Below are 27184 nucleotides of genomic sequence, written 5' to 3'. Positions count from 1 at the left end.
TTATAAATGCATGGTCATTATGCTTTTTAGCCACTTAAAAACTCAAGCTGATATATCTAAGTTCTTTCTTCCTAAAATTTTTATTTCATCATTTGACATTACATTTCCTAAGCTATTTTCTTCTGTGTCATCTTAGGCCAATTTAACTTTATCGATTTGTTCTGAAAACATAACCAAGGACAGTTATGTGAATAAGGCCAGCAGAACGGAATAGCCTCTGGCTTTTCTAAAGCTCTGGTATGTGGAACCAGCTTCTAGCAAACTGCTTCAGACAGCATACTTTACTAGCAACTTGACACACTGGCAGCTTTCCTCAGTCATCATTATCCTCCCCTTCTTTCATTCAATATGTCAAAGCCAGCAACCTTAAAGTCAGTTTGTAATATAATTTAGAGACCCTAGATAAGATCAAAAAAAGGCCTGTTTTTAGACTATTTGGATTGAGAGTTGCCCTTTTATGTCATTCAAATGGCAGTTTTCTAATGTTAGCAATAAAATCTTAAGTATAACTTCTGAATTTAGTACCAAGAAAACTGCACCTTTTTAATATATTTACCCTTCAAAAATGTACATTTAGCATTATTCCATAATTCCAAGGTGATCCTATAGAATAAATCCCAGGTGGGACACTGATGAGATGCTCTTGGCTTGTCAACTCTGTTGTAACAGAATTCAGAACAGAGCACTCATACACCATCGATAGTCCAGTTCTCAGTTAGTCCTATAATTGTGAGTTCCCATAAATATAGAGAAGGTTTCCCAACACCTGGACTTGAGACGTGGACCTGAATCAGTGTATACACCCAAGAGACACCCCTGCTCACCTCAGAGCAGGAATAGAACAGATATGTAGGATGAGGAAGACTTCCAGCCCTGGTCCCATGCAAGCCTGGTACCTCCAGTGCCAGCCCACCGTCATGACTGAACATGTGAGTTAGCGGGTATTAAAAGGTTAGTATACACATGTGTTCCAGCATTTTTGCTTCCTTTTTGCCATCTATCTATTCATCCATTCCCTCCTTCCTTCTCTGTCTCCCACCTTGGGGTGGTTAAGCTCAGTGAAGGCTTACTCTGCACACTCGGTCATTTTGTTCACTCCTCCTTAATTCATTCATCTATGAGGCCTGCCATAAGTTGATAAGACAACAACATTTATATTAGGGGATGGGGTGGGGAGAGAAAGGAGGAAGGAAGTCTTGAGGTTTAAGCAAATGGCTTCAACTTAGGTTTTTCAGTGAGGATTACTGGGAACTCATATATCTAATAATAATACAGCAGAAAACAAGGCAAGACCTGGGCATTCCTAGGTGCCTTAGCCATGAAATCATTTAACAAAACCAAAATTAAATCTTTTATTTCTAATATTATCTCTTTATCCTGCTACAAAATGGTCATGAATCCCTAAAGCTAAACAAAAAATAGTTTTAAATTCTCAGTGATCTGAGAATTACATCCTCAGTTTTTATCACCCTGTAGAAAAAGTTAGATGGTCACCAGAAACTGGCTATCAAAGATTTTAAAACAAAGATGTTATATTAAATGACATAAAAAGTATCTTTCTAAGCCTGGAATTCTGAAAGAGAATTTAGCCTCAGTTTTAAAACAGTGCCCAAAATGATTTTATTTCAAAAGTTTCACTGGCCTTGACATTCCTGAGCATGTATTGCTCTTGTAAAATGGAGAAATATGTATTTACAGCCACAGGTAATTAGACCTTTGGTTGCAGACTAAACACATATTTGAAATTAATCTTTGAACAGAAAAAACTGGTCCACAGTCCACACAATGCATGCTTAGGCCAAGCTACACAATTCACAAAGGTACCGTGACCAGCTCTTGATCATCTTTGCATTCCCTTCACGCCTAGCACAGTGACTTACGGAGAGAAGACACTCAATATATATTCAGTGAAACAAATTTGAGGAGGAACTGGCCAGGTGAAAATCTACAACTGGTTCAGCAAACACTCATCACCTTCTTGATCAAATAACTATCCCCTAGCAGTCCAGCAGCAGTAACTAATTTGCATAATAACATGTCAGCATCAGTACAGTATTTATCCAGGCACCACCACTGACATTTTAATTAAATTGTCTTTTGAAACAAACTGATGCCATTAACCTAATTAAAAAGCACAAGGAAGGATGAGCTACACTGATGCTTTCTTACGGACAAAGTGTTACCTTACATGTTAGTAAAGTGACCCAATCCTTCGGGGATTTTTATCTTCAGGTTCAAATCTATTTAATTAATAACAGTGAAAATAAACTTACATCAGTCATCAGGTTTTACCTGTGTTCTGATTCTCCCCATCCCTGATGCTTTAGAAATGCTCTCAAACGAGCAAATCAGTCTAATCCTGTGACTGGGGTTTTACTTCCTGCATTTAACTCGCAGCTCAGAACAAAATAAGTCCTCCACTAGCCCAAATCAGCCCGTGGCAGCCCATGGTCCAAGGAACAGAAAGCCAAGCTGGCAGGAGGTGCTGGTGGGGTACTCTCGTGGTCGGAGGAAGCCAGGGGGACAAAATTAAGAGAGGGCAGCAGAGTGATTTTTTCCCCTGCTTGGTCATTACTCCCAGCCTCTGGACCTTAACTATCTCCTATTCACTTGCTGTCGTGCCTAGTACTGCCAGGCGTGCTTTAATAAGATAAGGTCTATAAAGTGCTTTGAAATTTTTGATGAAAAGGTAACACCATGAGAACATGAATTATTTTTACTCCGTACCACTGAGAATGTGAACACACTCTTCTTAGGTATCAGTCATGAAACGACGCTCTGCTAATCTGAAGATTAAAGTCTTGTTGAAATAAAATTTTAGAATGGAAAATGCAAAAGCTACTAGAGAGGCAAAATTATAGTTTGTTTTAATAGAAAGCTGCTGGTTTCCTCAGCATTCAAGCTTTTTGCTGCAAATGTCAGAGGCCTGTTTTTAACAGGATATATGTAGACTACATAATAGAACAAACCGTGAAAGGTAAAGGTCAAAGGCAGCCCCCTTATCCCAGGACGCTCTCCCACTGTGTCTGCAATTCACCAAACTAGATAAGCAGACCCAAATGAGGCCCTATCGAAGCCTCTGCACTTTAGTGTTCATTTTGTCAACAGATATGTCAACAGATATTTCCCAGCGCCTCCCACACAACTGAGTGCAGGGGAGGGTTACCACTTCTATTTCTCCTTATTCAGAAGCCCTGAGGCTGAGGAGTGTCCTGTACCGAGATCAGACTTGACGGTTAAGTCCCTGTTTAAGACATCACTGGTGGAAAGCTAACTCTAAGGTAGATCACGTTTTCTTTTTTTAAGGCAAAACCTATTTAGCTACAGAATGTTCCGGGACGTGATAGGGATAAACTATACTGCCATTAAATATTTCTAGATAATATGGACTTTCAATACACATGAAATCTTCTAGGTGGACGATATATCTATGTTATTTGGCAGATAAGAAGATCAAGGAAGGCAAACAGATGGGGCAGCAGCTAAAAGTGATGGTGGAACAGAGAAGTGTACATAACTGAAATGAACCTACTGCCAGGAACAGTCAGCTCATTAACAAAGGAATCTGAAGAGACTGTTCAAGCAAGTTCATTAGGGTATAATTTTCTTAGTGAGAGCTGACTTAAGATAAATAAAAGTTTCAAGGTAGTAATACTCAAGTTATTTTTATTAAAACAATCATAAGGATATGACTGAAATTGTCTTTTTACCGGGTCTTCATGTTAGTTTTTAGTATTTAAAAATTCAATTTTTAGATATCCTGGATCCAATAACACAAAGGGAAAGAAACGAAGCACTACTTTGATTTATTTGCTAGCTCATAGATGAGATTTAATAATCTATTTGTAGAACCCATATAATTCACATTAGCAAGGATTTCCTCCCCCAAACTAAACTAGAATCCTTTAAATCGGGGCCGGCCTGGTGGCGCAGTGGGTAAGTTCACACGCCGCGCTTCAGGGGCCCAGGGTTCGCTGGTTCAGATCCCGGGTGGGGACATGGCACCGCTTGGCATGGCATGCTGTGGTAGGCATCCCACATAGAAAGTAAAGGAAGATGGGCACGGATGTTAGCTCAGGGCCAGTCTTCCTCAGCAAAAGGAGGAGGATTGGCAGCAGTTAGCTCAGGGCTAATCTTCTTCTTCTTCTTCAAAAAAGAATCCTTTAAATCTAAGTCTAAGCACAGGGCACTTTGTTAGGTACACAAGAAGGATACACCCTCAGAGACTCTTGATGTAAAAGTTCTGTTTGCATTGGTGCTTTTGTATTTTTCACAAAAAGACATGTAGTAAGAACTAACAATACAAGAAAGGACAGCAACTGATTTTTTAAAAAATAATTGGAAAGTCCTTTAAAACTCTTAAAGTTATGAAATACCCTAAAAGGAGAAAGATTGTGTACCTGCCAGGAAAAAAATGTTTATAGAAAATTTTTAGTAAGAGAAAAAAATGGATCTTACTTTGCAGCTGACTTGGTGATCTCCTCAGTCAACATGTCTCGCACCCTGCAACAAAGACGTGTGACAGTCCACGTTAGAGCAAGAACACAACCTTTTTGCTTATTCATCAGTTAATAAGAACCTCTGGCAATGACTCCAGATCTTAAAACTGTATATGTAGAATTTTAGTGTAAGGTGAAAGAACTGTAAGAAGGGCTTTACTTCAAAGAGAGTTTCATCTTCCTATTCCTGAGATGACTTCGTGGACGCGGGGAAGAAGGTGGATGTAACTAACAAGGGATGCACAGGCAGTGCTGCAATAGCACCATCTCTTAAACTGAGCAGTGGGTATACAAGTGCCCTTTATACTGTTTCTCTGCTGTGGACTGAATGTTTGTGTCTCCCCAAGATTCATACGATGAAATCTTAACTCCCGATGTATCATACTTAGAGATGGGGCCTCTGGGAGGTGGTGAGCGTGGAGCCCACATGAATGGGACTAGTGCCCTTATAAGAAGAGGCACCAGGGAGCTTGCTCTCTCTCCCTCTCTGCTCTCCACCACGTGAAGACACAAGGAGAAGGCAGCCATTTGCAAACCAGGTAGCAGGCCCGCACCAGATCTGCAGGCACCCTGATCTTGGATTTCCCAGCCTCCAGAACTGTAAGCAATTTCTCTATTGCTTAAGCCACTCGGTCTATGGTAATTTTGCTATAACAGCCTGAACGGACTGAGACACTCTCTCGGTTTTGCACAAGAGCTCACCAAAACAACGATTTACTATTTCCAAATGGTAGGTAATAGAATAGTCACTATATACATATATAAAATAAAATTTTAAATGTTGGCTATAAAATCATTCTGAGGCTAAAAGAAAGCAATTAAATTTACAGCTTTGAAGGAAGGTATACTCAATTTAAATATTTACAGAATAAAAAAAATTTTTTCAGGGCCGGCCCTGTGGCCTAGTGGTTAAGTTCGGCACGCTCTGATTCAGTGGCCCAGGGTTCAGTTCCAGGGCACAGACTCACACCACTCGTCAGCGGCCATGCTGTGGTGGTGACCCACATACAAAATAGAGGAAGACTACTGGCACAGAAGTTAGATCAAGGTTAATCTTCCTCAGCAAAAAAAAAAAAAAAAAAAATTCAACATGAGACCCTTGAGATACAGTGAAAAACAATCAGGGACTGCCAAATTTACATTTTGAAGATGATATCATAGCCATTTTCACTATATACTTTGAGTTTCATAAATTCAAAGTTTTCATAAGTATTATAAAACTTTTGCAAATATAAATTTTATTTGCATTCATAAATATTTTCATTTGTAATATAAGAAGATCTGAGCTATACAGCACTCCCTGAGAATGAGTCATTCTTAAGAGTCAGGTTTTCGGATAGCTGTAAACTTCTCCTACAGACCTTAAACTTGTATTTTATAAAACCATTTGACAATAAATTTCTCTAAAATGTATTGTCCAATCTCAGTCTTCCTAAGTGGAGTATAGTGCATTCAATGTATTCTTTTATTGGTCAGTATGAAATATTTACAAATGATGAACTGCCTGTACCTCTACACATAGCCAAACTTTCCACTTGTAGACTAGTTCCCTTCTCTTATCTCCTCCCTTCTCTTTGCTGCATCACCAATTTTTCCTTCTCTACTTCTACTACTCCCCTTAGCGTGGGAACACACTGTAATATCTACCAACTGAAAAGAAGAAAAAGCCCTCCATGGGACCAGCCCGGTGGGATAGCAGTTAAGTTCGCGCACTTGGCTTTGGTGGCCGGGGGTTCACAGGTTTGGATCCCAGGCATGGACCTAGCATTGCTCATCATGCCACACTGTGGCAGGAATTCCACATAAAATAGAGGAAGACTGGCACAGATTTAGCTCAGTGACAATCTTCCTCAAGCCAAAAAGAGAGAGAGAGAGCGTGCACGCGAGCAAGCACAGGGTCGATGTTCCTCACAAAAAAAAAGAAGAAGAAAAAGCCCTCCAGCTATTGCCCCATTTGGCTGCTCCTTGCACATCAGAACTCATTTAAAAGAGTAGTCTACACTTGATGACTCTGGTTCATCTCTTTCCACTCTCTCCAGATCCTTTTATATCTGGCTTTTGTCCCCAGAACTCCAACAAAACAGCTCCTGTCATGGTCACCAATGACTTTCAAGAGGCCAAATTTAATTCCCCATTCTCAGTCACCATCTTTTGCAGCCTCACAGCAGCATTTGACATAATTGGTTGCTCCTTTATTGAAACACTTTCTTCCATCGGCTTTAAAGATTCCATTCTCTCTTGGTTTTCTTCCTACATCACTGATCACTGATTTTCTGTGAGCTTTACTGGTTCCCTCCTCATCTTCCCCACTTCTAAATGTTGAAGTGCTCTGGGGTTCAGTCCTCTGACCTTTACTGTATCTTCACTCACTCCCTAGGTGATTTCATCCAGCATCTTGATGTTAAATTCAGTCAATATGCTGAGGATTCCCAAATTTCTATTTCCAGCCCTGAACTCTGGACTCATACAGTCAACAACCTACTTGATATCTCCAACTGGAGATCTAATTAGATATCTCAGGTTTAGCAAGTCCCAAACCTGATTTCTACCCTACAGAGATCTGCTTTTCTATAGTGTTCCCCATCTTAATAAATGGGAACTCTATACTTTTAGTTATTCAGAGTCAAAATCTTGGAGTTATCCTTGACTTCCATCTTTTTCTCATAACCTTTATTCCATGCATCTGCCTATATATTTTGGGGAGTATAGCCAACGTACCACCCCCACCAGATTATCACTTTCAGAAGATAAAATTAAAACTACATGTAAAGGATAGTAGCAAATAGGAAGCAAAATCCAAATTCTTCATGTCTAATCTGAAATCCAATGTCATAACGTTTTAAACTACATTGCTATTTTTAAAATAAATTTAGAAACTGTAACAGAATAGAATTAGTTAAACACACACACACAGCTTCTGCTTCTCTACATATGCCAACTGTCAGTAAATAAAAATCTAAAATCACGTAACCTTTGAACAGATTTTTAGATTAAAGAAACCTGTGGCTGCAGGCAAAGCTATTTAAATTCTGAGCACTTTACTTAGATTTAGGCTGCTGCGATGCTAGTCTGACAAGGTGTTTATCCCAACCCATGTAACAATTTAAATCGCTTTTAATGTGCCAGCACTTACACATTTCCAGATAATATAGTGGGAATTCACTAGGGGGTGTCTGCCAAAGAAATTAAAGGGCTGACATGGTAAAGTTGTTCCTAATAACGGAGATGTGTTGGGGAGAGGGAGCAGGGGAGTGGAAGGGCATTCCTGGACAACGTAAGTTAGGAAGGCAAGGAACTGAGTGGGAAAAACAGAATTTTTCATTCAAAAGTATATAAAATAATCAGCTATACGAGGGAAAAAAACCATTTCCACATTGCTTTAGGAAACAATAAAAAATACATAAAATTGATGAATAAAGCTGTCCTTTTATCTGGGAAGAGGATGGAAAACACACTTAGATCTTCAGACTTTTCCCCTTCAGGCTCACATAGGAGTTAAAATCCTCAACATGGAAGCCATTAAGGTGGCCACCTTCTCCCTCATAGTCCGCTTCCCATGATAAACACTGAGCAGAAGTGCCACGTCCTCACCAGAGCCAGGCTGTGCTTTTCTTGTATTGCACCTCCTCAGGTCCTTCTTTTCCATGTTTTAGCTGCAACTCCAGCTCTGCTATTCTTCCCTGCAAAAACCACAGCACGGGTCAGCATGCAACCTCTATGGGTGAAATTATCTAGAAATTTCTTTGGAAAACACTTAGATAACAGATGCCTCCTTTCCGAATTGGCCATAAATGTTCCCGATATTAGATTATGAAGGAGGATGTGTGAGGAATGATAATTACATCACTGCTCTGGTATTTCTACATTCACCAAAGATGTATACCCTGGAGAAGTTGTATGTTTGGCAAATTTAGTGCAGAGCACTTCATTTTGAGATATCTATTAAAAGCAGATTTGAATTCCATAGGTCCCATTCAAAAAATCCCCTATATAGTAATGATGTGCCTGTGTCAGCAGCTGATAAATTCAACTGATGCTCTAGCAAGATTGGAGTCTGAGCACCAGTTTTATAACAGAATGGTAGAAGACAAGGATACGTATATAACTCTTAAGATTCAGGTAATATATAATAAAAGTTACTCTCAAATAGCTGCACATTACATTTCTATTTTTTGAGTGAACTTATAAAAAGAAACATGATAATTTTTAACTTCTACCATGTAATAAATATAGCTAATAGCATCCCTTTAAGACCAAGGCCTTCAAATATTTATTATCCTTTCTATTTTTTTACACTCAGGATTATTTTGATCAGATGCTTTCCCTTCTAGTCCATCACCAATTACATTACGAAAATGTAATTAAAATGCTGGTTTACTGATGCACTCTAAGTTGGACAAGAACTTAGACTGCATACTGTATTACTCAGTAATACGACACCATTTTCACAAGTGGTTGTGCAGCTTACGTTCTCACTAGCAGTGAATAAGAGTTCTAGTTACTTCATATCTTCACCAACATTTAAAATTGTTAGGCTTTTCATTTTTACCATTCTGGCAGGTGTGAAATGGTGTTCATTATGGTTTTAATTTTCATTCCACTGTTTATCAATGAGATTGAGCATCTTTTCCAATGTTTATTGACTTTTGGATTTCCTATTCTGTCCATTTTTCTATTGTCTTTTCCTTATTGATTTTGGAGTTCTAAGGTAGAAAGAAGAGCAAAAGTTATCTCTCTCTATATCCTCTAGAGACGGAAGCACTGTGGCTTGACAGGTTAAGGATGTAGGCTCTGGAATCAACGCTTGATCTAATGCCATTTCCACTTACTTGCTGTGTAAATTTGGGCAAGTTACTTCATCTCTCTAAGCTTCAGTTTCCTCATTTCTAAAACATAGCTAACAACTATCTTATGGTATTAGAGCATCATATTAAATAATGTGAAAAAGTGTCTGTTTAGTCTAGTGCCTGATATATAATAGCTACCATTACCATGTTGTTGTCAATAACAGCAAAAAATCCCACCTCCCCTTTTATCTTCTTATGTAATGATCTTTCATGAATATTATCTAAATCCTTCTTGAAATAATTCATGTTTTAATCTGTATACTCTCACAGAGTAAAAGGTTCCTAAAAATGTAATATCCAGACTCTACAGTTGCATGTCCTTGTATTTCTCTCATACACCCTCAGGTACTAGCCTGTGAGCTCACTGAAGCCAAGGACTGGTTTATCAGTCTAAGGAGTCCCGGTATTTAGCACAACTTCCAGCACACAATGCCCTGGGGCTCACGTTCAGGCACTCTGAGATTTGATGGGCATTCTATTCACATCCTTCATAGTTTCTGTTTACTTCAATCATATCATCCTATCTCCATGTTTTCAAAGACAGAATCCTGGCCCTTCTATTCTCTCCTTTGTCTTTTGGAGCAATGTATCAGAGGTGATCAAATTGGCAAGATATATTAATATTTAATATTGATATTGGCCTCCCAGAGGGTAGGCAAAAAAGAAAATATTTGTATTGCCTGGCCCTGTTCATTACGCTTCTTAAATGATGCTTCTTTACCCCTAAAATACTTACTTTCCATAATGCTTTTCCAAAAAAGAAACAGGAAATTAAAAGGTTAAAATCTGCTCAGAAATAAACACAACACAAGCTAGTCTATATGCAGCCTCTTGAGAAAGCCTACTTTCCCAGTCTCTCCTGTAGCCATAAACCAGTACAATCGGGTTTCTTGTTTTTTGGGGGTTTTTTGGCTGAGGAAGAGTCGCCCTGAGCTAACATCTATTGCCAACCTTCCTCTTTTTTCTTGAGGAAGATTAGCCCTGAGCTAACATCTGTGCCAATCGTCCTCTATTTTGTATGTGGGTCACTGCCACATCCTGGCTTGATGAGCATGCCATGTCTGCGCCCAGGATCTGAACTGGCGAAACCCTGGGCTGCTGAAGCAGAGCACACAAATTTAACCACTTGGCCATGGGGCTGGCCCTGTAACTAAGTAAATTTCTTATTTTTTCTTTCTCAGAGTCTCTGTTCCTCTCAATCCCTTCTCCTGGAATGTCTCTCTAACTCCTTTCACCCAGTCCATGTTAGGCTATTTAGTCAGATCCAAATCTTTGCTGTCCAATTCTCCACCTATTGGTGATAGAGATCAGTGACATTCAACTCAGTCACCTCTGCTTCTGATTAACAGCTGTGGTTAAGGGGGGAAGCATTCACTGGGTGATAGAAGGCTGAAATGATCACCTGAATTGAGATTTTTGGATTGCCTCTAGATTCCAGTTATTAATCTATCTACCCTCTTACTTTTCCTATCTCTAGCCTATGCAAGCAAGGACATACTGATTATAGTGAGCAATTTCACCTAGCTCCAAACCTACACATTACAACAAACAAGCAAACAACCCTCACAAATGGTCAGAGAGTAATTTACTAGGGGTCACAGTTCCTGACCCTGGTTTTTATTTCAGATTATTTTGAAACTTAGCTTACCAACTCAGGAAACAAGCATCTGCAGTCAACCTGCTTTAATTCCTCTCTCCTGTTTGAGGTCACATTCACAATCCCTAAGAGCCCTTTACACAAAAGCTGGAGACCTTACCCTCCTCAGCATCCCACAAGGGCCAAAGGTAAAGCCAGCTGTAGAGGGCTCCTTACCAAAATGGACTCTGAACTGTCAATCAACTTGTATCTGCATTTTTCATCTTAATGGGAAGAAATCCAAATACCTTCCCATGTCAACCACTTTGATATGCTTATAATTCAAAATCCCACATCTGGTGGAAAAATTAGATAAGGCTGGAAGCAGACGCCTATGCAAAAGTCACTAGTAGTGTTCAGATCTCAAACTTATTCACATCATAATCAACCTCCAGGAAATAACGTAGAATGTACCTTTTAGCGTGTCTCCTAGGCCTAATTGAATAAAACATGGCTCCTCTAAATGATCCTCTAGTTTAATGCTACAAAATATGTCTAGCACCAGATGGAAGTAATTATAACTTCTATGCAGAAGCAGTATCCTCCAGGACAGAAATTCTTGATATAGACGAGGAGTCTGGCAGTTGCCCTAACTCTTCTAAGATACCATAAATTCTATTTAAGTGTGTGGACTCATTTAAAAAACTTGTTGAATATTTAAAATGCATCAGTGCACTTTCAAATAATAGTGATAGCCTAAAAAGCAAAGCTATACTCTCAAATAATACTGAGAATCTTATTATAGTCCATACTTTTGTCACCAATTCTCAATGGAACTGGACTTATCAGACATCCAAAGTAAAGAGATTTTAAATAATAAATAAATAAAGATACACACTATCACCTACAACAGCAGAAAGGCAGAATACTTGATCTGCATTACTAAAAATACTCAGCTGGCTTTTCAAAAATAGATCTGTCCTTTGAAATATTAAACCAATTTGCATTATTTGTTACAACTAATGACAGCATCAGAGAAAATGCAAGAGGCAGTGGAAAAGACAGGCTCTGGAGTCAGACAACTCTGGGTCAAGCTCCAATTCTTTCATTTACTGCCTGTAGGGTTTTGCGCCATTTGCTTTGCTTTCCTATCTAACCCTGCTTCCCCAACTAGAATCCCATTATACGTGGGGTTAACAACACCTGCTTTGGAGGGTTTCTATAAAGATTAATTAAAATAATATACGTTAAATATTGGACACACACCAGTTATTCAATAAATGGTAGCTCATTATAAAAAACAACATGGAGGGTTTTTTTAGTCAATTGCAAGTCATCTGCATGAGTTATACCATAATCCTGTTCAATTTAGCCTTCCTTATGCTCAGAGCTAAATAAAATTCAGCTTATTCCGCAGGAGGAGGAGTTATTCTTCCCTTCTCCTGGTGCCCATACTACTCTGTACATCCTCTATTAAAGCATCAAAGATGTTGTACTGGGATTTCTAGTAGACACATTAGTCTCCCGCACCGGACTGGGAATTCGTTGAGAGGAAGGAGGGCTTTATTCCCCTCTGTATCCCACGTGCTTGGCACACAGCCTTGCCAGTAAAAAGTGCTCCATAAATGTTTGGTAAAGGAAAACACTACAAAATTACGTTGGGAAAAATGAATGTGGGAAAAAGTGCCTACTCTGATTTGCAATCTCACTCTTCTTGCATAAAAACTAGAATTGGTTAAGGATGTGCATCAGTAAGGCAGCCATTCCCTCATGTATCTATTCAAAACTGAGTGCCCAGATGCAGCTGAGGATAAAAAGTGTGTAAGCTGAGCCAAAGGAAACAATGGAACCAAGCGAACATCTGTAAAATGAGGATTCTAGTGTAGTTTGGGTAGCCATCTAAACCACTGTTGCTCAGTGTGGTTGATAGACTAAGTGCGTTAAAATTACCTGGCAGCTTGATAAACATGTAGATTCCTGGTCCACTACTCAATCCTAATCAGGTACTGAAGATGTGTCGGTACTTTATAAATTCAAGACTCAATAAAATATGTTGCAGCAAGATTTTAATTTGAGAACACCCAGGCTCAGATACTTAGTCATCTCCCCTCCCTCTACACACTTCCCCCCAGTCCTTCAGGACAGTTGTTAACTTTAACCATAATACCACATTTCCCGAGACTCCATGAAATCCTTACTCTGGGCCATATATTACTGAAGAACCACCAGATTTTTTCTATCATCCTTAAAAGTGAATTTTAAGCTAGGAAAAATGATTGAGTTAGTTGTTTTCTTATACTGTTAACTATTCATGTATTCCCAAACTGATTAAAAATTATTTCTAATTTTAAAAATTCACAAACTATAACTTACAATCTTATTGCATTAAATGAAGTCAAATTGAGCATAATTCATTTATTTAGCACCTATTATGTCTCAGACATAGAGAGACAACAGAGAAGAAAACACAGCTCCTAGCTTTATGGAGCAGAGATGACTGGAGGGAGGCCCCAGACAAATAACAAAGGGGACAGGTGCTTCAAAAGGGGAAGCACGGGTTCTAAGGAGGCGCATAAGAGGGGCATACAATCCAGGGGGCAGGGGAGCACACAGGTGCTTTCCCAGATTAAAGGATCTGAAGAACAAGTAGAATAAGGTGGGCAGAGAGGGAATGGCAGTGCCTGCCACAGAAGGAACAGCGTGTAAAAGTCAAGAGGTTAGGGAAGACATGCTGAGTTTGGAAAACAAAGAAATTCAGCAAGGCTGAGACACAAAATTCACGGGAAGGGTTATGAGCTAAGCCTGGAGACATACGCAAGTCCAGCTTGAGGAGACACAGGTGCAAGGGCACACCATGAGCTCAGGTGGGGACATGCTCAAGTGGAGGTGCTAGGGGACCCACAGGGGACATCCGGAAGATGTTCAGAAAGCAGCAGGAGAGAGGAGAGCAGTACTCAATGGGGAGCTGTGGACAGGACACACATGGAGGCATCGACATTTAAAGTTCAAGGGCAGTTATATATGTACTCCTCACATTCTTTTATGAGCAAAAATAACCACTGCACTTTTGACGGTGCTATTTTCCCAAGTGCTTTTACATTAAATACATATTTGCAGCAAAATTTGAGATAAGAAAGAGACCCTCCCCTAGGGCAAACCGTCCTATGACTTCATTACCTGTAAAACGGCATGGTAAGCTCGATTCATATATGCAAGCCAGGCCTGCGGGAGAAAAATTGCACGGTGCCACTCTGAGAGCTGGATGTGAACCTGTGGAAAAAACATACCACATCATCAGTTAGACCGCACCATATTAAAACAGAATAAAATTAAAACTATATCATTGATTCTTTCTTTCCCTTCATTTAAATGGTTTAGGTTCTAAAACAAACCAGATCAGTCTAGGATCAGAATCACAAATAAGATCTTTCGGATATTTTCAAAGGAGAAGAGTTTAGAGTCCTATAAAGACAAAATAAAATAAGTCTGGAATTTTCTAAATTAAAGCAAATAAAATCCTACAATAATAACAAGTTAAGATGTATGTGTAATACAAATATGTCCTCGAAAATTAGGGGAAACTCTGTAAAGCCTCTTGCCAATGTCAGGAAGCTAGGTATGGTCTAACAAATCCCCCTAGTAATTTTAAATAAAAATAAATATTGCTCACATCCTGGATTTCCAGTATGACAATTTCTGAAGTAATAAACTTAAATTGCCAAGAGAAATATCATGTTGTGTAGCGACCATGATGGTCAGAGCATGCAAATGAGTACTGCACACAGCAATTGTGTACACCACTAGATAAATGCCCTTTAATCAGTGTGGGTAAACAAGAGAAAAATGATATATGCCAACACTGAAACCCTGTTTCTGAAGAGAGAACCCAGACAAAACATCTGGTTTTCATAGTCATTTCTGTTTCTACCTATTAGTATACAGCTATCTTGCAACAAATCTTCCCAAAGTCTGCTTCTGTTATAGAGAAATCACTCAAGAAAAACAGTCACATTGCATCACATTTCATGTTTCCTGTAACTCTTCTCATCTAAATGCAAACAACTCAAACTTCAGTCTGTCCTACAGACAAAAAACAACAACAAACAAAAAGGACAAATTTCTATAAAATTACCCTAGAATCATGATCACTGAAGTGCTTAAGGAGATTTTATTGTAGTCTAAGAACTAATTTTCTCAAGTGATTTGTGATGAGGAAGAGAAGAACCTCTCTGAATATAGTTGGCTCCCATGGCTTCTGGTACTTCTGTTAACCTCGATCTTAGTGTGGGCCTTCTACACAGAAGGCGCTACAGGAGGAGATGAGGATTATCAATTGATCTGTGTCTGCAGAGAGCTTTCTAGTGGGAGAGTCAGAAATGGGCACAGATTCTAAGGCAAAATTATGAAGAATTTACGGGAAAGAAAGAGAACAAAACAGATTAATTCTGTCTGTTATCTATCACCTCTCATTCCACTATTGCTTTTTTTTTAAGAGTTAGATACTCAAACAGTATGAAAAAGATATTCAGACCATGAAATGAACTTTTAAAAAAATTATAAAGACAGATTTCTTCTATTTCTGATTAAGTGCTCACTCTGTCAAATACGGCAGGGACAACCCTGTTAATGTGTCAACAAACATCCTTCAAGAAATGGGCCCATCAATTCCCGTTTCGCCTTACCCCGGAAGCAGACCACAACCTCGGCCGCACTGCCAGCTGGGGAGGCATTACTCAGTCCTTGACCTTGCTCTCTGTTTCCAAAATGTGGAGAATTTTCTTTAACTTTTTTCCTATCAATCTGCTCCCTTTCCATAAAGCACATTAATTATTTTTAAGTCTTAGTTTGAGACTTGGATCTAACAGGAAGAACACTCAAACACCACAACCAAAACTTTTTTATCTCTTACTTCAGAAACTGAAATATTTCAAAACTTTCCTGTCAAAAAAATCCATGAGCATCATCACATTACTGAGAGTATCCATGCCCTCAGCAAATGGGCAAAAAGGGCACTGAACGTTTTTGGAAAGACAATGGTCTCAATTGCTTCTTAAACCTGAGTTTAAAAAAAAAGAAAGTATTGGGGAAAAAACGTAAAGGAAAATGAGCAAATCAAACGTTGAGCTTCTAAGAACAAAGACATTCATGCCAGGAAACTTATTTAAAAGGAAGTTATCAACTGAAGGTTAAAGCTAATCTTCCTCCTGTTGCTCCAACCACATCTGAAGGTGGGCACAGGGACACAGCAGAATGCTCGAGCCTGGACACTAGCCTGAACTCTTCAGGTTTTATGAGATTGTACCTAGTCTTAGTGTTCTGTGGAGTAGGCTGTGAGTAAATCTCTTTAAAAATGCACTCTCTTGCTCTTTCCCTTACTGCAGAGAGATTTAGGGAACAGCTTGAAGACAGTCATCCCCTGACACTCCACTGTGTTACAGGCAAAAGAGACTTCCCTGACCATCTTTAACAAAAACACATTTTAGGATGCTATTCCAATTCAAAATATAGCCACCCATATGGGTTAATGCTGCTAGGATGAAAAACACAATTAACATTTTTAAAGTATGAAAATTATATATAATTTGCTATACTTGTGAGAAGCCTTTGAAGGAAACCCAATCAACAAAATAATTCCAAATCATGAAGTTGCAACCTTGTAATTCAGCACATGATAAAGCAGGATTCTCAACCACCGTACACCAAGTTTTAACGAATATGCGAAATTTACTTTTTCTATAACTTCACATACCCTTGCAATGACAGGTGTCTCATGGACTGTTGAGATGAGAAGGTTCTATGATTTAGAGAAGAATAAGAAAGAGTAAGAGTTTCTATGGGTGAGAGGTAGTTAAGTATAATGAAACACTGTGCATGTGCGCAAGAGACCACATTAGGGAAACATGAAAGTAGGGCTGGCAGGAGAAGGAGGATGAGGTGAGGGAGCAGCTTACAGGGTTAAAGCGGGTGGTCAGGGTAGACCTCATTAAGAAAGTGGAGTCTGATTAAAACTTGAAGGAGATGAAGATATAAACACCAAAGTAAGTGCTGGTAGGCATGTAAAATGGTTCAGCCATTATGGAAAACAGTTTGGTGGTTCCTCAAAAAGGTAAACATTGAATTATCATGTGACCCAGCAATTCCACTGCTAGGTATATACCCAAAAGAATTGAAAATAAGTTTTCAAACAAATAATTGAGCATAAATGTTCACAGCAGTACTTTCGCCATAACCAAAAGGTGGAAATAACCCAAAATCTTATGAACAAATGAATGTATAAACAAAATATGATAGATCCACAATGGACTATTACTTGGCCATAAAAAGGAATGAAGTAGTGATGCATGCTACAAGGTGAATGAACTTTGAAAAGATTATGCCAAAGTAAAAGAAGTCAGACATAAAACTCACATATTATATGATTTCATTTATATAAAATACCCAGAATAGGTAAATCCCTAGAGACAGAAAGCAAAAGCCAGAAGGACACAAAGTGGTTACTGGGGGTGGGGAGGAGAGAGGGAAGAGAAAGAATGGGGGGAGAAATGGGGAGTGACTGTCTAGTGGATACATGGTCTCATTTAGGGATGATGAAAATGTTTTGGAACTGGATAGAAGTGATGGTTGCACATCATGAATGTACTAAATGCCACAAAATTGTACACTTTAAAATAGTTTTATTTTATGTGAATTTCACCTCAATTAAAAAAAAAGGTACAGCAAAAATCCTAAAGTGAGCACATGGCTGACCTGTTTGAGGAACAGAAAGAAGGTCAGTGTAACTAGCACAGACAGAGTGAGCCAAGAAGAGAGTGGAAAGAGAGAAGGGTGGCGAATTAACAAGGTATCCAGAGAGAGTGCAGGGTCTTCTAGGTCACTTTTCAGGACCTGCCTTTACTCTTACTAAATAGGGAGTCATTACAAGGCTTTGAGAAGAACAGCATGATCTAATCTACATTAAAAGGATCATGCTGCTCAGTTAAGAAGAGACAGTAGGGGGCAAAGGCCAAAGCCCAGAAACTACTCAGAGGCTACTGCACTGATCCAGGTAAGAGAAACGGCGTCTCACATAGAGGTGTTATCAGCAACAATATAGAATAATAGCTCTCAAATGTTTAGCTATGTAATTTTTCCACTCCACTCCAAATGTTAAGTAAAATGCCAATATATAAAACAGAAACAGAGAAGCAAAACTTGTCTAGATGAAATGAGGACAAAGGCTGGGGAGTTGGCGCTCACCCTCTTGATCACCTGACCCTACTTTGTGGTGGTCCCTAGCACTCTTTAAAACACAGTTTTAACTAGAGTGATATAAAAGAGCTCAGTGGTTGTCAGGAGAAGTGGGAGAGGGAAGGAGTTGACTACACAGGAGCACAGGGGAATTTTTAGGGTGACACAGCTGTTCTTATATTAACTGTGGTATTGTTTACATGAAGGTGTGCACTTGTCAAAATTCATAGAACTATACACTAAAAGGGGAGAGATCTATCATATGTACATTATGTCTCAATACAATTAAAAAGTTTGAAAATTACTACTTTTAGAAGTAGTTCTCAAACACTCACCTCCCACCATTTATTACACTCTATACATTTCTTTGTGATCATCATTCAAAATCCACTCTTCCTCTTATTGTTCCTATCAATATCACCCATCAATATCCCAGTCACCCAGGTTTACCCTGGACTTCTCCTTTGCCCCCAACTCAACTGTCAGCTGGGACCTCTGAAATGTGTACTATATTTATCCCTACCTCCTTCCTCATTGGTTTAGTCCTAATTCCTGCCTAGATTACTGAGGCCACCTAACTGATCTAACAGCCTAAAATCTTTCCTCCTTCTAATATATTCTACAAGGTGCTGCTGCTATTATATTGACTCAGAATTTCTTTTCAAAAATCTTTGATGGTTCATTAAATAATAAAGCCCAAACTGATTTGTATTATGTTCAAAGTATTTTAGAAGCAAAAGTACACCATTTACTTTAAGAAATAACTTGTTCTCATGTAAGAACTCTGCTGGGCAAGATCCTTAACCAATTTCCCCACTTGATTTCCTGCTCCTCTCCTTCACTTAACCTGTATTCTGGCTGAATTGGCTTATAAACCAGTTCCCAAGCCCACCCTATATTCTACAGGACCTCTGCACTCACTGGGTCCACCGCCTTGCATGTCTTGTCCTCCTCTCATCTTTACTTACTGAGATAATTTCTCCCATCTCTATAGGCCCAGTACACTACAGGCCTCTCCTGTAACACTCACCAGATTCCATCTTAGATTAGTTGTGTCTGGACCTTAATCTTATACCATCCAAAGGGCACAGATCATGTCCTGTTCATCCTGGAATCCCTCTCGTGGTACCCATAACAGTGTCTCGCACATTAATGTTCAATTAAGTACCTGCTAAGTTTAACTGAATGAAATGTACAGTATTTGCTTTAAGACGAAATTGTGTCATGTGAAAACCATATTATCATAAACAAGTAATCACAGAAAATTATGATGTTCAACTTTCAATCTTGTTGAAACACAATGTTAGAAAACTTTGTTTAGTAGTCATGGCTAAACTCAAACACAAGTTGTTGAGGACACAGGTATTCGAAATTTTATAAAAGTATGTCCAAAATGTTCTGGTCAGGAAATGTTGAATTTTAGATAAAAACACTGTGAGTGACAGGTGCAATTTTAAAGTGGGTGTTATAAACTCTACATTTTGACATTTCCTAACTAAACTTTTCTATGTGTATCACATAGGTTCTAATTCAGTATACCTGAAATACTAGCTCAACAGAAAATATCCTGGTTAGATACACAATTCACAAATGTCAGGGAATGTTGAAAGAGAGAATGAAAAAGTAGATCTTGTTTCCTCATCGATATGTGTTTTACTGGAAGGGACTACATGGCCATCTAATTAGTTAATTTACTGTTCGGAACACATTGCCCAGAAATTGGATAGTGTTTTCTGGCTCTTGGATGATCTTAACAAATAAGATTATTCATTTATAAGAAAATACTCATTTTAATAGCCCTTAATTAAATACTATAAAACAAGTAAGACAAACTTTGTGAGGTTGTTTGATTGGCAAACTAGAATGGGAAAAGGTAGGGCAGCAGGTAAAAATTGACAGGTAAACTAAGTGTTTGCTATTGATTTCAAAAATCCCAATCTCACAAAGTAAGGCATTTTTCATGCTCCCCAGATAAACATACTATTATCAAAAGAATAAAAGCATTTAACCTCAATTGAGCCACTACATTTGGTCTGTGACATACACACATGCTCCTCCCACTTTCCAGAAGAAGAACCATTTGTACTTAATGGTAGAGACCCCAAAGCCACTCAATGTCCCATTGTTTATTTATAAGAAATAACAGGCTTCAATTTTCTGTCAATAGTGATCTTTTTTGCACCAAAATCATTTTTTATTATTCCTGTCCCCTGACAAATAGTAATTGGAAGACAAGAAAGGGATGGCTTATGGGGGACATGTTTTTAAAGTAAAATGACACTCATCTCCTTGCTTTCTGGACATTTCAAACTCTCTCTCTCTCTCCCCGTCTTCCCTCTTGCCTTCTCTCTCCCCCCTCAGTCTCTCTCTAGGTTCCCCTCTTCCCCCATTCCTCTTTCCCATCAGGATAACATTAGCTTGAAAGCTGACAATTCAATCACATCTCAAGCAACAATTTACTCTGTTATTTAATAGGAGGAGGGAACTCCAGTTACCATAACAACTCACATCACATGGTAATTATGGAGTCTCTAAAATACAGCAAACCATACTTTTCACAGTGTTTTCTAAGCAGAATGTGTAATAAGCACAGATACCACTTCTCTCAATTATTATTCAGAATTTTCATCTAAATGTTTCGTTTCACATGAATGCTAACACTACTCCATGTTCTTCATAAGAAATATGTTTTTAAAGGAAGAAGGAACTGAAAGAAAAAGGCAAATACGCTCATATTTCAAATGATGGGCTATATCACGTGTCCTTTTGGGCATTGGAGAAAAAATTTAAAACAGGCACAAGAAAAGCAAAGTTAATTTATAAGGCAAAAAGAATCAAATTATGATCAGTGGAAAAAAAATAAAGAATGTAGAAACAACGATTTCATTCAGAGTAGTGTTGCCAGTAAGTCCAGATTAGGCTTCTCTGAAATAAAAGTGAAAAAAGAGCTCACTATCTAATGCTGAGTAGGAAACATGGTTGGGCAGCAGCAGCAGGATCAGGAAAATCTGCATGGGCCCCAAGATGGAGGAAATAATGAAGCAAGACTGCCATTCCCATCCAGGGACAAATCAGTATCCTCTAATTTAGGTGAGAGTGTCATGTCAGAGTTAGAAATGCCAAAGGATGACAAGACAGGCAGGAAATTTCAGGGAGGAAACTGTCATTCACCTTCAGCTTCCTCGTCATCAGTAGCCAAGTTAGTCTCAGGGTGAGAAGTAGTAATTATTAATCAGAGCAGAAGAGGACAGTCATCTGAACTCGGAGAAGCCCTAGTGGATCTGAAATGACCCCTGGTGGGCCCCTGTTCAAAGGAGGAGAGAGAGAGAGGGCACTCCAGTTTTACAGAAATCTAAACAAAACAGCGATTACACGGAACTGCCTCCAGTGTCAGGTCAAATCGGAACCAGACTTAGATCTGTGAGTCTTCCAAAAGTAACAAAGGAGAGTTTCACTTCAAGAAAAGTCAATGAAAAAAAATACGCACTTTTCAAAAAGGAAGGGGATAGTACACTTTCCAGAAGAATTCATCACAGATTACATTAAATAGCTAGTTCTCCATGACATTGCAAATTACTTGATTTAACTAACAGTTCTTGAGAAATATTGACCACTACATAAAGCAAAATACACTTCAAAATATGAAGAGCACAGCACTTAGACATTCAAAACAGTTCTTTTACCCAGGCATTCACCGGCTCACCCACCTAGAGTTGCAGGCATTCAGAAGGCCATAGAATATCCTGTAGGGATATATAATCTTTGACAGGGAGGGGAGGTTAAACCATATAAATGAATAATAATGCAAAACAGGACATAAAATCTTGTTCAAATGACAATAATGTCATTTCTTAGTAAGACCTCAACAATTATTAGATTCACCATCGATTTAATAACAACATTTCCAGGAAAAGAAAACCATCTCACTAAATGCACACGTGAAGTATAGGATACATACAAGTTTCAAAAGGATTTAAGTCCTTAATTCAACAAACATTTATGAAGTGTCTACTATGTGCCAGGAATACCAGGCACTGGAGCTACCCATGACCAAAACAAACTCCCTGATTTTATGAAGTTTACACTTTAAAAAAGGATATAGACACTAATTGTTATATATGCTGTGCCACTCAAATCCCCCCTTCAGGATTAATAGGGACGGACAGATTAGATAGACAGATAGATGGATAGATAGACAGATATAAAGAAAGAACAGTCTCATATAGTAAATGAATTGAATTCATAGTTACAAACATTCCTAAAGAAAACTCCAAGCCCAAATGGTTTCACTGAAAAATTTTACCAAACATTTAAGGAATAATTATTTATGAGGATAGCATTACCCTGACAACATACCAGGCAAAGATATTGCAAGGAGACTACAGAACAATATCCCTCATGAGCATAAATGCAAATGCAAAAGTCCTCAACAAATCAAATTCAGCAATATATAAATAGGATAATACATTATGATCAAGTGGAGTTTATCCCAGGAATGCAGGTTTTGTTCACACTAGAAAATCGATCAAAATAATTCATCATATCATGAAACTAAAAAAGTATCATATGATCATCTCAATAGATGCAGAAAAAATTTTTCACAAAATTCAACATCCATTTGTGATAAAAACTCTTAGCAATTTAGAAATAAAAGGAAACGCTGTTAACCTGATAAACGATGTCTAAAAAAACTCTATACTAACATCATATTTAATGTTAAGAAGACTGCGCAATTCACTCCTATTCAACACTACATTGGAGGGCCCGTGACAGTGCAATCAGATAAGAAGAAGAAATGAAAGGCATATTGGTCAGAAAGAAAAAAATTAAGACCATCTCTATTCACAGCCAACATTACAATGAAAAACAAAAAGAATCTACAAACAAACTATAAGGATGTATAAGTGGGTTTAGTAAAGTCATAGAAAAGTGTCAATTATGTTTATATACTAGCAGTGAGCAGTCAGAAATTAAAACAAACAAAAAAAAGTCTAACTGCAGTAACATCAAAATACTTAGGAATATGCAATACTTATTAAATTTAACAAAATATGTGAAAGATTTGTAATAAGAAAACAACAAAACATTGACCTAAAATAATGGAATGATATATCTTGTGCGTGGATTGAAAGACTCAATATTATTAAGATGTCAATTTTCTCCCCAATTATCTACAGACTCAATGCATTTCCAATCAAAATTACAACAGGCTTTTTTGTGTTTTCTCAAAGCTTATTTAAAATATAGTTGGAAAAGCAAAGGGCCAAAGATAGACAAATTTAAAAACAAAACACAACAAAGTTGGACGACTCATATTACTTGATCTCAAGACTTATTATAAAGCAACAGTTATTAAGCTATGTGGTTTTGATGAAAGTATACACACACAGATCAAACGGGGCAAAACTGAGTACAGAAATAGACCCACACACATATGAACAAATGATTTTCAACAAAGATGCCTAGATGAAGAAAGAATGGTATATTCAACAAATATAACTCATACCTTATAAAAAATTAACTCCAATAGATCACAGGCTAAAATGTAAACCTTAAACCATAAAACTTCTACAAGAAAATATAGGACATGGATTAAGTGATTAATGGATAAACTATATATGATATATCCATATAATGGAATATTATTCAGTCATAAAAAGGAAGGAAGTACTGATACATGTGACAATGCATTATATAAACCTTGAAAACATTATACTAAGTGAAAAAAGTCAGACCAAAAAGACCACAGATTATATAATTTCACTTATATGAAATGTCCAAAAGAGGCAGATCTATGGAAACAGAAAGAGGATTCACAGTTGCTGGAGGATGGAGAGTGATGAAAATGGAGAATGACTGCTAATGGGAACAGAGCTTCCTTTCGGTGTGATGAAAATATTCTAAAATTGAATGTGGTGACACAATTCTGTAAATATACTAAAACCACTGAATTGCACACTTTAAATGCATGAATTTTATGGTATATGAATTAGACCTCTTTTTCTAAATAAAGAAAATAGAAAATACAGGGGGAAAAAAACAGAAAATCTTTGCAACTTTCAGTTAGACAAAAAGCAAGGATGATAAAAAGAAAAACTTGAAAAATTGGAATTCTTCAAAACTAAAAATCTGCTCTTCAAAAGACACTGGTTAGGAAATCAAAAGATAAGTTACAGATTAAGTAAAACATTTGCAAAGCACATTTTAATAAAGGATGTATATCCAGAATATATAAAGAACTTTCATCTGAAAATGAAAACCTGGTTAAAAAATGGGCAAAAGATGAGGACACTTTGTGGAAGAAAAGATATAAATGGCAAATTAATACATGAAAAGATGCTCAACATCAATAGTCATAGAGGAAACATAAATTAAAACCACAAAAGGGAAACCACTACCAACGTATTGAGAATGGCTACATTTTTAAAAACCGACCATTTGGAGCACTGGCAAGGAGGCAGAGCAACTGGAACTCCCTTATTTGGCTGGTGGGCATTCACAAGGAAACCAGTTTGGTAGTTTCTTATATTCACTTACTATACGACCCAGCAATCCCACTCCTAGGTACTTGTTTACTAAAAAGAAATGAAAACAGATGTCCACACCTACCCCTGGACGAGAATGTTTATAGCAGCTTTAGTCATAATCACCAAAAACTGGAAACAACCCCAAAGTCCATCAATTGGTGAGTTAATAAACAAATTGAAACTCTCATGACAGACTTTTTAAAAATAAAAGACAGAATAAAGTAGCAATAGGAACCAAAGCAGAGTTTGAAGAAGCACCAGCTGGAAAAGTACCAAATGGACTGCAACAAAAGAAAGACTAGAAGCAAGAAGACCAGTCATGAAATACCAGAGTCTTCTTGGAACAATCCAAAGGTATTTTTCAAATGTCCCTGCTTAACCTGGGACAGCATAAGGTAGTTCAAGGGCCATGGGAGTGACCCTGCCTGGGATCAGCTTCCAGGCTCCTCTCCTTACCAGCTCTCTGATCTTGAGCACAATTAACACCACCAACCTCACAGTGTTAATGTGGAGATCAAATGAATTAATATATGAATAACAATCTTTAAAGTGCCTGAGCTGGTTATTAGCTATTATTATTGCAATTGTTATTTTTATTAACCAGCTTTAAAACTCTCATTATTTGTTGTCACATAGTTTGAGGAACCACATGGCTCATTCTCTCTCTCTGCTTTTTTTTTTAATGAATTATAGTAAGCAGAAGATGAATCCACGCTAAAATCCTACCATAGACTTGACAGAATTCTAGTATGTCTTTCAATTGACTTCTAAAATAATGATCTTATTTTCTCATCTCTTTGAAATTTTCTAGGCATTCTACAACACAAGCAACGAGTGTCTTAACCCAAGTATTTTCTCTGTTCATATCTAAGGCACACCTCGTAAGTTCTGATACCATGTGCTGAATTTATCAGATGTCTTCTGCTCTCCCCCACATTAATACTTTTTCTTGTTTCTCTTCTAATGGTGACTTTTAAAATCAGCTTTCCATTAACACCTAACACTTGGTTACTCTTCAAACACCTAAGCGCACAGCTTAAAAACACGAAAAGGTACAAAATCTTTCCTTTCTCCACACCACCTACAAAGACGCTAGGGAAAACAAATCTAGAAATCACCTATGTTTTTCCCTCTTCAGTGAAATTAAACCTCACTTCTTCACAGAGAAAGACTGCTTTTCCCAGAACTTTCTTCCTTCCTTAGTTAAATGAAGACACTGTATTAGATGAAAAAGGTTCTGAACCAAATATTTACATAATTTCAACTCTAATTAAATATATGAAAAGAACATGGGTGGCATTGGATAAAGATGATTCTTTAAAACCAGCTATGCTAACTGGTGGTAACTGGTATGATATGAAATATAATTGAACCAAATTAGTGATATCAGATTTATAAATTACACATCAAAATAAGATTTAATACAAACTAATCATAGAAGTGCTAATTAAATTTTTTATAATTTGTATATTTTCCGTTTATAATGTATCTAATGTCTAAATTATATAAAGTAAACCTCTTTGCTGTGATATTTTATTTTGTTACTCATTCATAGTTTTTATATACGTGAATGAGTAACTGTCATAAAATTTCAAAAAACAACAATAAAAATGCACATTTTCTAAGTCATTTGCAGCTTCCCTCTTGCCTCTGCTATTGCTATGATCTGCAATGATCAGATTTCATACAAATCATTTAATGGCATCATATAAACTTTATTTTAAAAGGGTGGCCTAAAGGAAAAGTAAAATAAACACTAAAACCAAAGGGTTTTTTTCCCAAACACTTTTCTTTCCTGTTAATACTCAACATCCACAAAATATACACACTGGTGCCCTGCACAGTCGCAAAGGATAAGAATTAAGAAATAGGCATTATTTAAATAAGTTGGAATTTATTCAAAACAACGGAAATTAAACATTGATGAAATTAACCAAATTCCTAGATACTAATTGTTAATAATTAGGCTAGGTGGCAGGGGAAGTACGCCATTTCTTAATACATCAAAATATTTCAGTATTTAGTTGGGTCGGCTATTTTGGTTGACTTTAAAAGCAACTTAAATTAATTATGATAAAGAGAAAAATTATTTTCAAACACACACTAAATTTCACAAACATAAAGTGACAGAGGAAAACCCCAAATCATACAAGCAAGAAGAACCTGTTAGAGAGTATGGGAAGACACCTACCTCATGCACTAGAGCAAGTGAGGTCTGCTTGAAACTTCGCCCTCTACTGGCCATCAGTCGATTCAAGGGTTTGCCATCTTTACTCTGATATGTTGAAATATCATAACAAAATAACATACCACCTTTAAAAAAAAAGGAAACTTATAAAAACATTTCTTGTGTAAAAATTTCACTAATTAGATTCTCAGTAATCCACATTCAATCAATCTGGATAGAGAGATTTAGAGACGACAAGAGAATTTGCTAAGCAAATTATGATTTTTGACTGTTTATTGGTGTCTAAGAAAAGAAAAAACAGAACAGAGAACAAGTGACCA

At 37.6% G+C, this 27184-nt stretch overlaps 1 protein-coding gene across 3 annotated transcripts in view; it reads right to left on the bottom strand.

The window, feature by feature from the left end:
- Window positions 1-27184, bottom strand: part of FOCAD (focadhesin) — a 270438-nt gene that overhangs the window by 59401 nt on the left and 183853 nt on the right. For all 3 annotated transcript variants that reach the window (XM_046664479.1, XM_046664480.1, XM_046664481.1), the window contains 4 exons: window positions 26868-26989; window positions 14100-14192; window positions 8091-8179; window positions 4459-4503 (listed from right to left, as the gene is read on the bottom strand). In XM_046664479.1, coding sequence (XP_046520435.1) covers window positions 4459-4503; window positions 8091-8179; window positions 14100-14192; window positions 26868-26989 — 349 coding nt within the window. The remainder of the gene's footprint in view (window positions 1-4458; window positions 4504-8090; window positions 8180-14099; window positions 14193-26867; window positions 26990-27184) is intronic.

The sequence above is a fragment of the Equus quagga genome, chromosome 6 (genome assembly GCF_021613505.1).
Source record: "Equus quagga isolate Etosha38 chromosome 6, UCLA_HA_Equagga_1.0, whole genome shotgun sequence".
NCBI classification, from domain to species: domain Eukaryota; kingdom Metazoa; phylum Chordata; class Mammalia; order Perissodactyla; family Equidae; genus Equus; species Equus quagga.
This window is presented reverse-complemented; position numbering and strand designations above follow the sequence as displayed.